Source organism: Pseudoliparis swirei, chromosome 6, assembly GCF_029220125.1.
Source record: "Pseudoliparis swirei isolate HS2019 ecotype Mariana Trench chromosome 6, NWPU_hadal_v1, whole genome shotgun sequence".
Classification (NCBI taxonomy): Eukaryota; Metazoa; Chordata; class Actinopteri; order Perciformes; family Liparidae; genus Pseudoliparis; species Pseudoliparis swirei.
The window spans coordinates 13474669-13487564 of NC_079393.1; the positions used below are offsets into that span (position 1 = coordinate 13474669).

A 12896-nucleotide genomic window follows, 5' to 3' on the forward strand; every position below is an offset into this window, starting at 1 on the left:
AGCGATTTGTCAAAATTACATCAGTGAAACACAAATGAAAAGATTTGTCTCACCAAAAAACACTTGATTTTTTAAAAATCATTAAACTATAGCTGTCACCTCTAAAGACTAAGTGCATTTTAGGAGCAGAAATTCTTTCCTTTGACATTCTTTAAACCATTACACCTTGCTCACTGGGAGGATTGGCCTTGAACCACTTTGTGTGCTGTTGCTTTCATTGCCCTCTTCTATGTCTGTATTATGGACACTTGATGCAATCCGCTTAGGAGTTGAAAGGTGAGTCATGTGTACAAGGCCAGTGTTGTTTTCTAATTTAGCCCGTCTGTTTGATGCCTGACAGCATCTCGTAAGACCCTTATGAAGGTGAACGGTGAACAGACCATAGGTGATGGGGTCCAGACAGGCGTTGAACAGGCCAAAGATAAACAGCATATGTGTCAGTGAATGAGAGACCGTTTCCTCCATTTCTTCAGGAAATAACCAATACCACAGACCGAGCAGGTAGTACGGGGTCCAGCAGACGATGAACGACGTCACGATGACGATGCTCATCTTGAGAGTCCTCATCCGAGCTTTTGGGATGTTGTTGTGGGAGCGGCGCAGATGAACATCTCTTGAAAGCACTGGAAGAGAAGAAAACAACATATTTCTCACGGATCACACAATGAGTCGCAGCGAATGTTGACTGCAGATATTGAAGAAAATGTGAGACGTACAGTTACCCCGGGCCATGCGGCTCGATATCTCAATGAGAATACGTGTGTAGCAGAAGATCATGATAATCAAAGGCAGGAGGAAGAGGCACACAAAGGTGAACATGTTGTAGAGGGTCTCCTGCCAGTGCTGGTCAAAACTGCCATGGGTGGTGCACTGGGTGAAGTTCTCCGGGACTGTGATGGTCACATTGTGAAATATAATCATCTGCATTAAAGACAAGAAGAGTTTTGCTTAGTAATAACTCTAAATAGGTGAGAAGGACAGAATGGAGGATATAAAGAGATAAGAGGCTTGGAACCACAACTGCCAACAACCTCCATATGCTTCATCATAAACAACGAAAATCACGTGTATAAAATCTAGATCCCACTTATTTTCATTTATTTTTCTGTGAAAATATATCTTGGCTGATTGAGAAAACCTATCTTAATATTTCTTGGATTCAGTGGCACAGTCATGGTGATGGTATCCAGCTGGGGGATGTAAAGGGCACACACAACTTTTTAAGATTTGAGAATTTTAACATTTATAACTGATTGTGTGCTGCCTCACTTCCAATCAGTCATGTCCATTATGGACGCATATAATTGTTTCTTCGTTGTCATTTCTATCAGCATGTCCAGTGATGCCCTGATGTCATCATAAACCCATAAAGTGGAAATCATCAGGTGGGCTTTTGTTTTAAAGTGTTATTTAATTAACCTTTCACATAAGAGGGCAGTAGCAAGTACATCATCACAATGAAATTCCTCTGAGCTGTAACTCTCTCCGTAACTGAATCACAGTTATATATAAAACAAGTCCTTTATAAAAATCATAAGGGAAACAGAGTCTCATAGTGAATTGGATTATTAATGTGTAAGAGCTGAATATGTCCTTGACATTGTTAAACCAATGGTATGTGGAATAGACTTATGAAGGTCTGCATTTAACACATTACATTGGACAAAAAAAAGCCCTTTGCTATGTGACCACAACATTAAAATTACTCCATTTATCTTGTTAGAAAGTGAGACATCTGAGCTCCTGAACATCATATTCATTGTGCTTGTGTACACCTCCAATCCTCATCCTCTGTTAAGTACAGGCCAGTAATTGCAATTTTTGTGAATAATTGAAGCAACCCCAGAGGAAAAGACACAGTTCTTGGTTTCCTCTAAAACTCTTACATTAATTTGATGGCCAATTGTGTTCTGATAACAGACGTGTAAATGTTAAGAACACAACAGAAAATAGTTTTGCCTCCCATGACACTGTTTTCATCACATGAGTTCCTGTGTTTTTCTGTTCAGGAAAACAGAAAATGGGAAGAAAAAAACACTCAGAAATTAAATTGAAGATGGATGCACTGCAAAATCTGAGCTTCACAACAACTGAGCCAATGTCACTCACACGGTAGAAATATGTGTCTGCTTTTGTACGAACACACTATACTTAGTTTTTCAGAATAAAGCTTGTTTTTTGAGGCGTCAGTCAGTAAGCCTTCGAGTCAATAAAAATTCCTTTCATTCTTTCAATATAAAATAACATACATTCATCTGTTTCTAGATTATAACAGACATGTCTGTCTCAGGATATCGTTTTGAAACCTGTAAATAACCTGCTGAATGATGTCTGTCTCTCACTGTCAGTCAGTAAAAAATCATGTATTTGATTAAGCTATGCTCCAACTCACTGAACTCTATTTTTAATTCTAGTAAAAAGGAAGAATAGCAAATATTTCATGCTTAATCTGAAAATAAAAAAATAAATTTTAACATTTATATTTGATGGAGCAATGTACCCAAATGAACATGGGTTGAATTCAGAGCAAATAGCATATACTGTAGCTTTAAACAAGCTCATTCTGTGGATTAAGATGATGAAGTAAAAATAAAACAGGCAAAGTGCAAGGGTAAAGAATGTGTTTTTTCAACTATGTTCATCTTGAAATTACCTACATATATCATGTGTTGTACCAAGCTTGGGGTTGACCCCATCATATATTGCTGGAGACTTAGATACAGTGTTTCGCCAGTGATTAACAGAAACAGATACTGAGAATATGAGTAGATAGAAATATGTTCATCATGTATTAATCATAATTAATCATTTGTATAATATGGACTAAAAATGTTAATTGAAATTTAAAGATCTCACACAAATCCTGACATAATGTGGATGATCACAAGTAGAAACTGACCGTCAAACACCTCTGATGTATTTAACAGAGATAACATAATGGAATGGAATTACGAGCTCAGATCATATTAGCAGCTGTCATCGAGGAATCCTGAAAAAACAGAAGTATCTAAAAATAGATGTGTGTTATAGTCCTCAATGTTTAGAAATGCTATCTGTATATGACAAATACTGATGCTACCATATCTGTCTATACACACAATCAACATTCTAAAAATACACAATCGCCATTCTAAATATACACAAAAATACACAATTGATATTCTAAAAACCAAGGAAATCCCTCTGAAAGTCTTCTGTATTGACACATGACACAAAGATATGCAACATTAATATTGAAAAAAACACTGATGTGCTCAGGAACAGGTAATGAGTACTGAACTGCAAACCAATATATTAGTCGAGCAAATCAGAAAATCTGAAGGTAATAAGATTCATGCTGAAATAATCAGTTTATTTGGTTTATATTTTATCGTATTGCATGTAATCGATTAAAACAGAACTTTTAGGCTAATTGTTCTTCTTTTATACATCAACATAAGAACGATCCCCTATAATCATAATCATTTCTGTCAGATCATGCCGAGTAGGTTTGAATCTATATTTGGTCTATATTAATTATGTATCTACATGTCATTATAGAGTCTATTATGCTATTTATCCAGGATATTTAAAAAATGCTTGACAGAAATAGTGAAATCACAACACTCAAAGACACAGAAATAGGCAACAAAACATAATCTAATACTGTTGCCTATAAAAAGAAGATGCACACAGTAGCACACTGCAATACCAAACTATGCCTTTTTTCTAAAATACTTCTTTTAAATCTGAGTGATTTACAGACCTTAGGCCTATTAGATATCAAGTCACTCACCCCTGTCCTGGCACCTTAAATCTACCGGATGTTTAATGCTTCCTGTAATCAGATGACAGGCAACTGGCGGTGACAGAAATATTTTCTGCACATCTCACTGTACAATTTGACACACATGTCAAAAGTGGCGAGGGTATAAATAATAAAAAAGCTCATAGAAGCCAAAGTAGAGTCACTGCCACATACATTTGGACCCTTTCAGATTTCAAGAAAACAAAGTTTTACGTAAAAAGAATATTGAAAAACAGTCAAAACTAAAAATATGCACTCAGCAGAGTGCAGATCTCCACCAAGTGTGTTTGCAACGACCGCTTCTGTATTATGAGATTGAATGCATACAACCGGAGTTGTAAAGCATTGTAAAAACAGACTTAGAAACACTGACAAACGCAATGGGCTTGAAGTCGTCATATCATACACTTCATACTGTCAGGGCCTGAGGGGAAAGGTGGTGGCTGGAGTCTACATTCTGGGAGGCTCCACCCACTCGTTCAGGAGAGCATTGGGATCAGGTGTGGGAAGAGACACACCTGATCGTGATCTCCTAATCAGGGAGAGCAATAAAAGGCCAAAGAGGGAAACCGCACAGGGGGGGAAAACATGATGGGAGGAGAAGTCACCCTTCTCCTCTGCTTCAGTGTCAGTTTTCAGTTTATTTGTATAGCCCATTTTCACAAATTACTAATTATTTCAGAGTGCTTTACAATCTGTATATACAGACATCCCTGTCCCAGAACCTCGCATCGGATCAGGAAAAACTCCCAAAACAACCCTTCACGGGGAAAAAAGGGAAGAAACCTTCAGGAGAGCAACAGAGGAGGATCCCTCTCCAGGATGGACAGGTGCAATCGATGTAATGTGTACAGAAGGACAGTTTTAGAGTTAAAACACATTCAATGAATATGACAGTGTATGAATAGCTCGTAGAAAGCATATTCTTGAAGAAGATTAAGCTGGTAAGTTGGCTAACGGCCCGGTTGAGATGGATTCCGTAAGGAATAGATAGAGCTAGAGTCTTTTTTGTTTATTTGATTAAAACTCCTAAACTCTACTGACCTGACTGCCTGTGATTGCTGCACTGCCCTAACTGCTGTGTCTTACGTACCATCCTGTTACAATACTATCATGCCGAAAACCAAAGGTAAACTCGACAAGTGGTCTGGTCGCTTATCAGCAGCGAGGTACAGCAGAGTGTGCACCATAGTAGTTAGTTAAGTTACTTGGGAGTCAACCACACTGTCCAAAATAACAATGTCCTACAAGTGTGCTGCAGAGAGCGCTGCATGAGTAGTTCCGGTAGCTGATAGCCTTTAGCCAAACACACGAACCAAAACAATAAAAAGTGTGCAAACTGTTTCCCCCGCCATGTCTCTGGCTGCTGAGTGTTTCATTTCATTTACAGTCATATGCAAAAGTTTGGGCACCCCTGATAACCTCCATTACTTTCATCTATAAATTGTTGGGCGTTTGGATCAGGAACTTCTTTGTCATATATATAATACTTCATGGACACAGTGATATTTTAGCAGTGAAATAAGGTTTATTTGATAAACAGAAAATATGCCATATGCATCATAAGAGAATTAGACAGGTGCATAAATTTGGGCACCCCAACAGAAAAATCACATTAATATTTAGTAGAGCCTCCTTTTGCAAAAATAACAGCCTCTAGACGCTTCTTATAGCCTCTGATGAGTGTCTGAATTCTGGATGAAGGTATTTTGGACCATTCTTCCTTAAAATACATCTCCAGTTCAATAAGGTTTGATGGGTGCCTAGCGTGGACAGCCCGCTTCAAGTCACCCCATAGATTTTCAATTATATTCAAGTCTGGCGACGGATGGCCATTCCAGAACATTGTAGTTGTTCCTCTGCATAAATGCCTTAGTGGATTTGGAGCGATGTTTCGGGTCATTGTCCTGCTGGAACACCCAACTCCACCGTAACTTCGGCTTTGTTTCAGATTCTAGAACATTATTGTCAAGAATTTGCTGGTACTGAGTTGAATCCATGCGACCCTAAACTTTAACTAGATTCCCAGTACCTGCACGAGCCACACAGCCCCACAGCATGATGGACCCCCCACCAAATGTTACTGTGGGCAGCAAGTGTTTTTCTAGGAATGCTGTGTTCTTTTGCCTCCATGCGTAACGCCTCTTGTTGTGACCAAATAGCTCTAGCTTTGTCTCATTAGTCCACAGCACTTTGTTCCAAAATGAGCCTGGCTTGTTCAAATGTAGTTTTGCATACCTCAAGCGAGCCGGTTTGTGGCGTGTGTGCAGAAAAGGCTTCTTCCGCATCACTCTCCCAAACAGCTGTTCTCTGAGCAATGTGCGCTGAATGGTGGAGCAATGCACAGTGACACCATCTGCAGCAAGATGACCTTGCAGGTCTTTGGAGGTAGTCTGAGGGTTGTCCTTGACCTTTCTGACCATTCTTCGCCTTTGCCTCTCCGATATTTTTCTTGGCCTTAACAAGAACTGTGCCTGTTGCCTTCCATTTCTTAATAACATTCCTCACAGTGGAAACTGATAGCTGAAACCTCCGGGATAACTTTTTGTAGCCTTCCCCTAAACCATACTGCTGGACAATCTTTGTTTTTAGATCATTCGATAGCTGTTTTGATGCCCCCATTTTGCCACTGTTCAGAGGAGAATCAAAGAGAAGCACAACTTTCAATTGGCTTCCTTAAATACCTTTTCTAATGATTGGATGCACCCTTCTCTGGAATTGAAGGCTTAACGAGTTAATCAGACTAATTATGTGTTGCAGTTAATCAGCATTTAGTAGGTACAGGTATTCAAATCAACAAAATGATTAGGGTGCCCAAACTTTTGCACAGCCTATTTTTCACATTTGATTTAATTTCACACAACTAAATACTGCTACACTAAATATATTTGTCTGGAAAACACCCCAGCACTCAGTGTTCACTAGAAAATGAATATTACACAACTGTGATCTTTTTTTAGTGAAGACAGAGTAAATTATCATGCAGCCTCAGAGGGGTGCCTACACTTATGCATATGACTGTATTTATTTGAACAGGGACCGTACACATCAATCAACCCAGGGTGATTCATGCTCACACATCTGATTGCTAATAAGCCAGTTCTTCAGGCCGTGTTTAAAAGAGTGATGTGTTCTGCTAGTGCGTAGATGCAGAGGCAGAGCTCCCCGGGGGTGTCCTGCTTTTACTAAGAATGCAGACTGGCTAAAGGAACTTGTCCGAAATGGGATGATACAGTCACCTCTCTGCACCGATCTAGTTTGTCTACTACTCTGTATCATGAAGAACTTTAAAAACTAGACATTTTTTGGAGAATTTAGTGAGGTTATCCCAGCTCAGGAGACTGTGTTTAGTTAGAATTGCACAGTGGTGACAACTCCTGGGCTTTTTATCAATTATTTTAAGAACCTGCTGATGAAGGATTTGAATTGATTTGAGAGTTGTGCTTCCGGCTTGAGCCCAGCTAGTTAGGCAATAAGTCAAATATGGAATGATAATTGCATTAAAGTACAGCTTTGCAGTATCTATGGTTAGATTATTTATTATGGACTTGAAATTAAATAAATTAAATCTGACAACCGTTGCCACGTTTTGTATCTGCTTCTTAGAAGAAAGGTTTGAATCGAGGTAGATACCTAGGTATTTATATTCAGGCACTATCTGGAGCCTCTCACCAGAGACATAGACATCCGGCTCCGGTGAGTTACATGCCGTCTTTGTGAAAAACATACGGACTGTCTTTTTCACGTTTAGGTGTAGACAGGAATCTGAGAGCCATTTAGACACATTGACCGTTGTATCGTTGAGTTTAAGTGCAGCCTGTACTTTGTTTTTCACATGGACATTACACGTTGTCTGATGACAGTCTGTGGGCCCACACACTGCAGGTTTCGAGGGCTATGATCCCATTTAGATTGTTGAAGGCTCCAAAATAAACAAAGTTTTTTGAGACAACACTTTGCCTTCCAAAATACTTTTGCAGAAGCTTCTAGGCAGAGAGGGATTTCTCAGATCTCTTTGGTTCTTGGAAGCTTCCCGCCATGAGAGAGGGCAGGTGTAGGAAGAGCGCTATATCATGAAATACTAGCACTTATTATAAGTCTGTTCAGCCAATCAACCAATCACAGTGTGAGGCTTGAAACTACCGAGGTGTAAACCGTGCATGATAAATCAGTCGAACAGTCGGTGGAGCAGATCTCTTACCCTTTGCGAATTACATTGATTATAACTGAGCAATATTATGGGAAGAAAGTGGTACCGGTGGAACTTGTGGATAGAGAGGACACCTTGTGAATATGTACAGACATCATCTCTGCTGGTTCACTGAGAGAAGGCTTTAGATGCACAGCAGCAGGAGCAACACAGACCGGACTGTGTATTCCCTCCAGAATATATAAGGCAGACTTGTGCCAATGGTCGTTTTTTTATCACCCATCTCCCTGGCAATTCATTTTCATACTTTCAGGAGCTAAATCCAGACTGTATCCGATGAAGGTTAAAAAAAAAAGTCTAAATCAAGCCACATCACATGGTTAGCTGTTGTGTCATTAAATCTGCAACATTACTGTTTTACAGTAATACTGATGCCAAACATGTGATGTCATTCTGAGATGTAGCTATTCAACAACACAAAACTGTTTAGATGATTTGAATTGGCAGTTTAAAAAAAAGAGGTTTGAATAAATCTGTGGATTTGTCAGTTTGTTGTGACTTGTGCATTAAAAACTGAAAAAGGCCCTAAGTGTCAAAACATGCCTGAGCCTTACATTTGCAGATCAATAAAAGGAAGCAGTAATACAATAAATGAGAATTAGAATAACAACAAACATCTCTGAATACAATACGTATGTTTTATGTGCATCATGTTCCCATTGTTGGGTCACAGTTTCTCCTGATTTCCTCTTCATGAATGTGATGCCAACTGATTTGACTTGAAGATGGATGGATTGAGTGTAATCCACCAACCTGGTTGATTTCAGTGCTTTACTGTCTACGCAGATCTCAGTTGGACTTTTGTCACCTTTCATGTCAAACCTTTGTGAGTCATCTCTCCTCAATTCTTATTTTACGAAAAGTCCTCTGACATGTTCTTACATTCAGGTGAGAGAAAACGTCTCATAGACTATATTCTATATTCTGAGTGTAGCCGTAAACCAGAATAATAATATTAAGTCATTAAATGACTGTGTGCATCAGAATGTACAGTATGTATATATATATATATATATATATATATGCACACATATATACATATATATACACACACACATATATATATATATACACACATACATACATATACATACATATATACATACACATATACACACATATATATGTATATACACACATACGTATACATATATAAATGTATACATACACATAAACACATATAAACATATACACATACACACATACATATGCATATATATACAGTACATATATATACACACATACTGTATATCTATGAACATATATACATAAACATATACATATATACACCACATATATACAGATATATGCAGATATTAAAAAATGTCCCCCTAGGGATGAACAAAGTATATATCTAATCTGATCTCCCATGTTGCCTCATTTATGTTCAGCAGTAGAACTAATTCAAGCTCTGTTGAACTTCTGCTACATCATTCAACAGAAAGTGTCCAGGATCTTGTGTGCTGAAGAAAATCATCCATCCATCCAGTATTGTAAAGCAGCTCACATCTTTTAATTAACAATATATCTTAATTTAATGAGCACATGTGGATCCAAATTGCATCCGTTGTTCTGTACAAAGTAGATGATTATCTTAATAGATGAAGTGAGCCAGACAAATATGTAAATGATGTATATGGTGTTGCATTGATTACCTCAATGCTGTTTCCAATTATCTAATTATTGTTCATGTCTCCACTTTTCAGCTAAGAAGGGCAAGATGGATTCATAGAGGAAAGCACACGTGTAGTGTGTGCTTTTCAAACAAGGTTTCATTCTCCTTCAAATAAGACTAATAAGATAATAAGATAAAACCATATATAATATATAGTGTATATAATGTATGGTATAGAAGAAAGTATTGGATTAGTAACATGTGTGTTCTCCTACCTGAGGGAGTGAGAGGATTACGCTCATCGTCCAGGCCACAGTCAACATGATCTTGCTTTTCCGTTTGGCCTCTCTGATGGCCAGAGGATTGAGGATGGCGGACTGCCTGTCCAGGTTAATGACCACAGTGACAAAAGCGCTGGAGTACATCGCCACCAGTTTCATGAACATCAGCAGCCTGCAGGCGACATCTCCCGCCTGCCACTGCACCGTGATGTTCCACACCGCGTCCACGGGCATCACGATGAAAGTCACCAGCAGGTCCGCCCCGGTCAGGTTCATTATGAGGATCCTGACGTGGGACTTGCGCTTGCCGCCGTTGCCGGCAGCATACAGCACAGCCAAGTTGCACACAGCGGAAACCGCGCACAGACTGAAGGTGATGATGACTCTGACTTTCGCGGCTGTGGAGAAAGTGGGCAGCTGGAGCGCGTCTCCATCAGCGCTCTTATTGCAGGCTGAGGCGGCTCCCTGGCAGCTGCCATTCACTGTTTGATCCGTCAGGTGGTGGAACATCATAAACTGACGGGAGGCACAAATAAAAGGCAATGATCCCCGGTAGGCTACTCCTTGCTGTCCGTCTTTTCCATCTGCACCTCTAACTGAAACTTCCAGTGAAGCTGAGAAAAGAGAGCATGTATTGGTCCGATTTAGCTGGAATATATTTATATATACAGTACATGCAACAAGGCGCGGGAACATGGCTTCACATTGTTTAAACAGTTATGTGAGATAGACGCATGCAGCTTTACGCACAACACAAGGCCACCACGTCGTGATACCAATCAAACATCATACAGAATAGGAAAGAATAGGAGTTATCAGAAAAATACATAACTAAACAGCTGAGGTGAGTAAAAAAAAGACACCAGAACTATTTGCTGAACTTCTAACCATCCTTCTCTGTTTTATTTTCTCACGGTTCCACACGCATCGCTTCCTCTATACTTGCCTTGTTATTGCCACGAAGAGAGAAGAAAGGAAATCTGAATTAAGCCAATTTTTTAGGCAGATCAAAAAAATAGCTTACCTGCTATTAGGAGGAGATGCGCGGAGAATGAGTGCTGAGGGGGACCTCGGTGTGTTTCTGCTGCAGTCACTCAGCTGTTGCTTCAAGCGCCTTCACTCTTCGCTCTGACGCACAGGTTGAGTGGTACCAAGGAACAAATGAGGAAAGTGTGATGAACCATTTGTATCTTATGATTGACGATGGAGGGAGGAACGAATAAGGAACGACTTGATAATTGACAAATCATTAATAATTCCAATAATTAAAAAAGGCTCCCTAAGTAACGGAGGATTAGTGGATAATTATGGTGACCACTCTCTTTATTTGTGATGAACTCTGAGCTGAATACAATTAGTAACGACTCATTAATTACTTAAACAGTTACTGTTGTGCTCTTCAAGTAATACATATTAGTCCCTCATTACTTCATTATCTTTAGAATTAGTTTTTTAACAAGGACCAGATGAGAAACACTAAGAATACGTGATGCATTCATCATATTCAGTCCACATATACATTAATAATCACATCACAGCAGGGTCATCCTTCAATCAAAGGATCCCCGGCCCAGCTAGTCCATATAACGATGTGTCCTTGGGCAAGACAAGTAACTCCATATTGCTCTTGGAGTGGTGAATGTTGTATAATTGTTAGATAGTTCTAATGAACAGGTGGCACATTGCATGGTAGCCCCTTATCAGTGTATGAATGGATGTGAATGGGTTATTATTATATGACACGTGAAAGCGCTTTGAGTACAAAAGTGCCATAGTTTATTTACCATTAATGAAGAATATGAAGTTGAACATCATTCCAGCACAACACATAGGTCACTTGAGATGACTTCATCATATTATTTAAATATGCTTGTTGTTAGCAGAAATGCTAAATGCGCACCCATGGCATTTTTCATGTTATTGCATTATAACAATTCTAATGGATTAATTAACTCTAACCCTAACCCTAACCCTTTAATTGGATTTTATGTAAAGGAAATACCAGTGGTGTATAGTAACGAAGTAGAAGTACTTCGTTACTTTACTTAAGTAGTTTTTTGGGGTATCTGTACTTTATTTTACTACTTATATTTCTGTTTACTTTTACTTTTACTTCACTACATTTTTCAATGAAAACTTGTACTTTTACTCCGATACATTTCCCCTGAAACAGTATCGTTACTCGTTACTACGGAAAAAAATAATCATGAGAAACATCACGGACTGTTGTGGAACACACCGCAGCGCACCTGAACGCAGCACGAACACCAGGTTGGGGGTCAGTGGTCCTTGCCGCGTGTTTTCTCTTCCCAGTGATGCCCAGGATGTTAGCGAGCGGCTACAGATACGACTCATTTCATGTGGAGCAGCAATGGAAGCTACTCGAACAACCACGGGGACCAAGATCAACGTCCGTGGCCATATTTGGGCGAACTCTTTTCTTTTGTCGGAGTGAAAGTTCCTTCCTACCGGATGAAGTGCCTCTTATGCCGACCGAAAGCTACGGAGATATGGCCTTCAACAACTCACTATCCAACCTCAGGAAACACATTGAGGTAAATTAAGATTAATCCCATGAGCCGCAACGTTAATGTTTAGTCATCATAAACCTGTTAAGATATCTAGCAGTGTTGTCCTCAGGATTGGAGTACGATATATCTTTGGCATTAGAGGGGAAGACAGGTGTCTATTTGTCCTACGCATGTTGTATGTGAGGCTACCGTTCGCTCGCTATCGTCAATTAAATGAGACAATTAGCGTGAGTGCAGTAGACGGATCTCTAGCGAGTTAATGAGCTGAAGAAGTGTTGACAGTTGTGAGAATTTGTTGATTTGAGTCGTCTTGGCTATAATATAATGCTAATCATTACAGCATTATTATAATTATTTGTATTAATATTATAAGAGTGACGGTCCAGTAATGGCGACGATATTGATTTGGGACTGTTGCTGTGTTTAACTACAGAGATACAAGTACATATTCACAAATCAACTATGGATGCAC

General features: G+C 39.3%; 1 protein-coding gene across 1 annotated transcript; it reads right to left on the reverse strand.

Moving 5' to 3' along the window:
• Positions 1–159: 159 nt before the first annotated feature.
• gnrhr4 (gonadotropin releasing hormone receptor 4) lies at positions 160–11797 on the reverse strand. Its single transcript, XM_056416216.1, has 4 exons — positions 11794–11797; positions 9888–10507; positions 717–921; positions 160–623 (listed from the first exon to the last, which is right to left on the reverse strand). The coding sequence occupies exons 1-4, from the start codon at positions 11795–11797 to the stop codon at positions 160–162; spliced, it is 1293 nt and encodes a 430-aa protein (XP_056272191.1).
• Positions 11798–12896: the final 1099 nt, after the last annotated feature.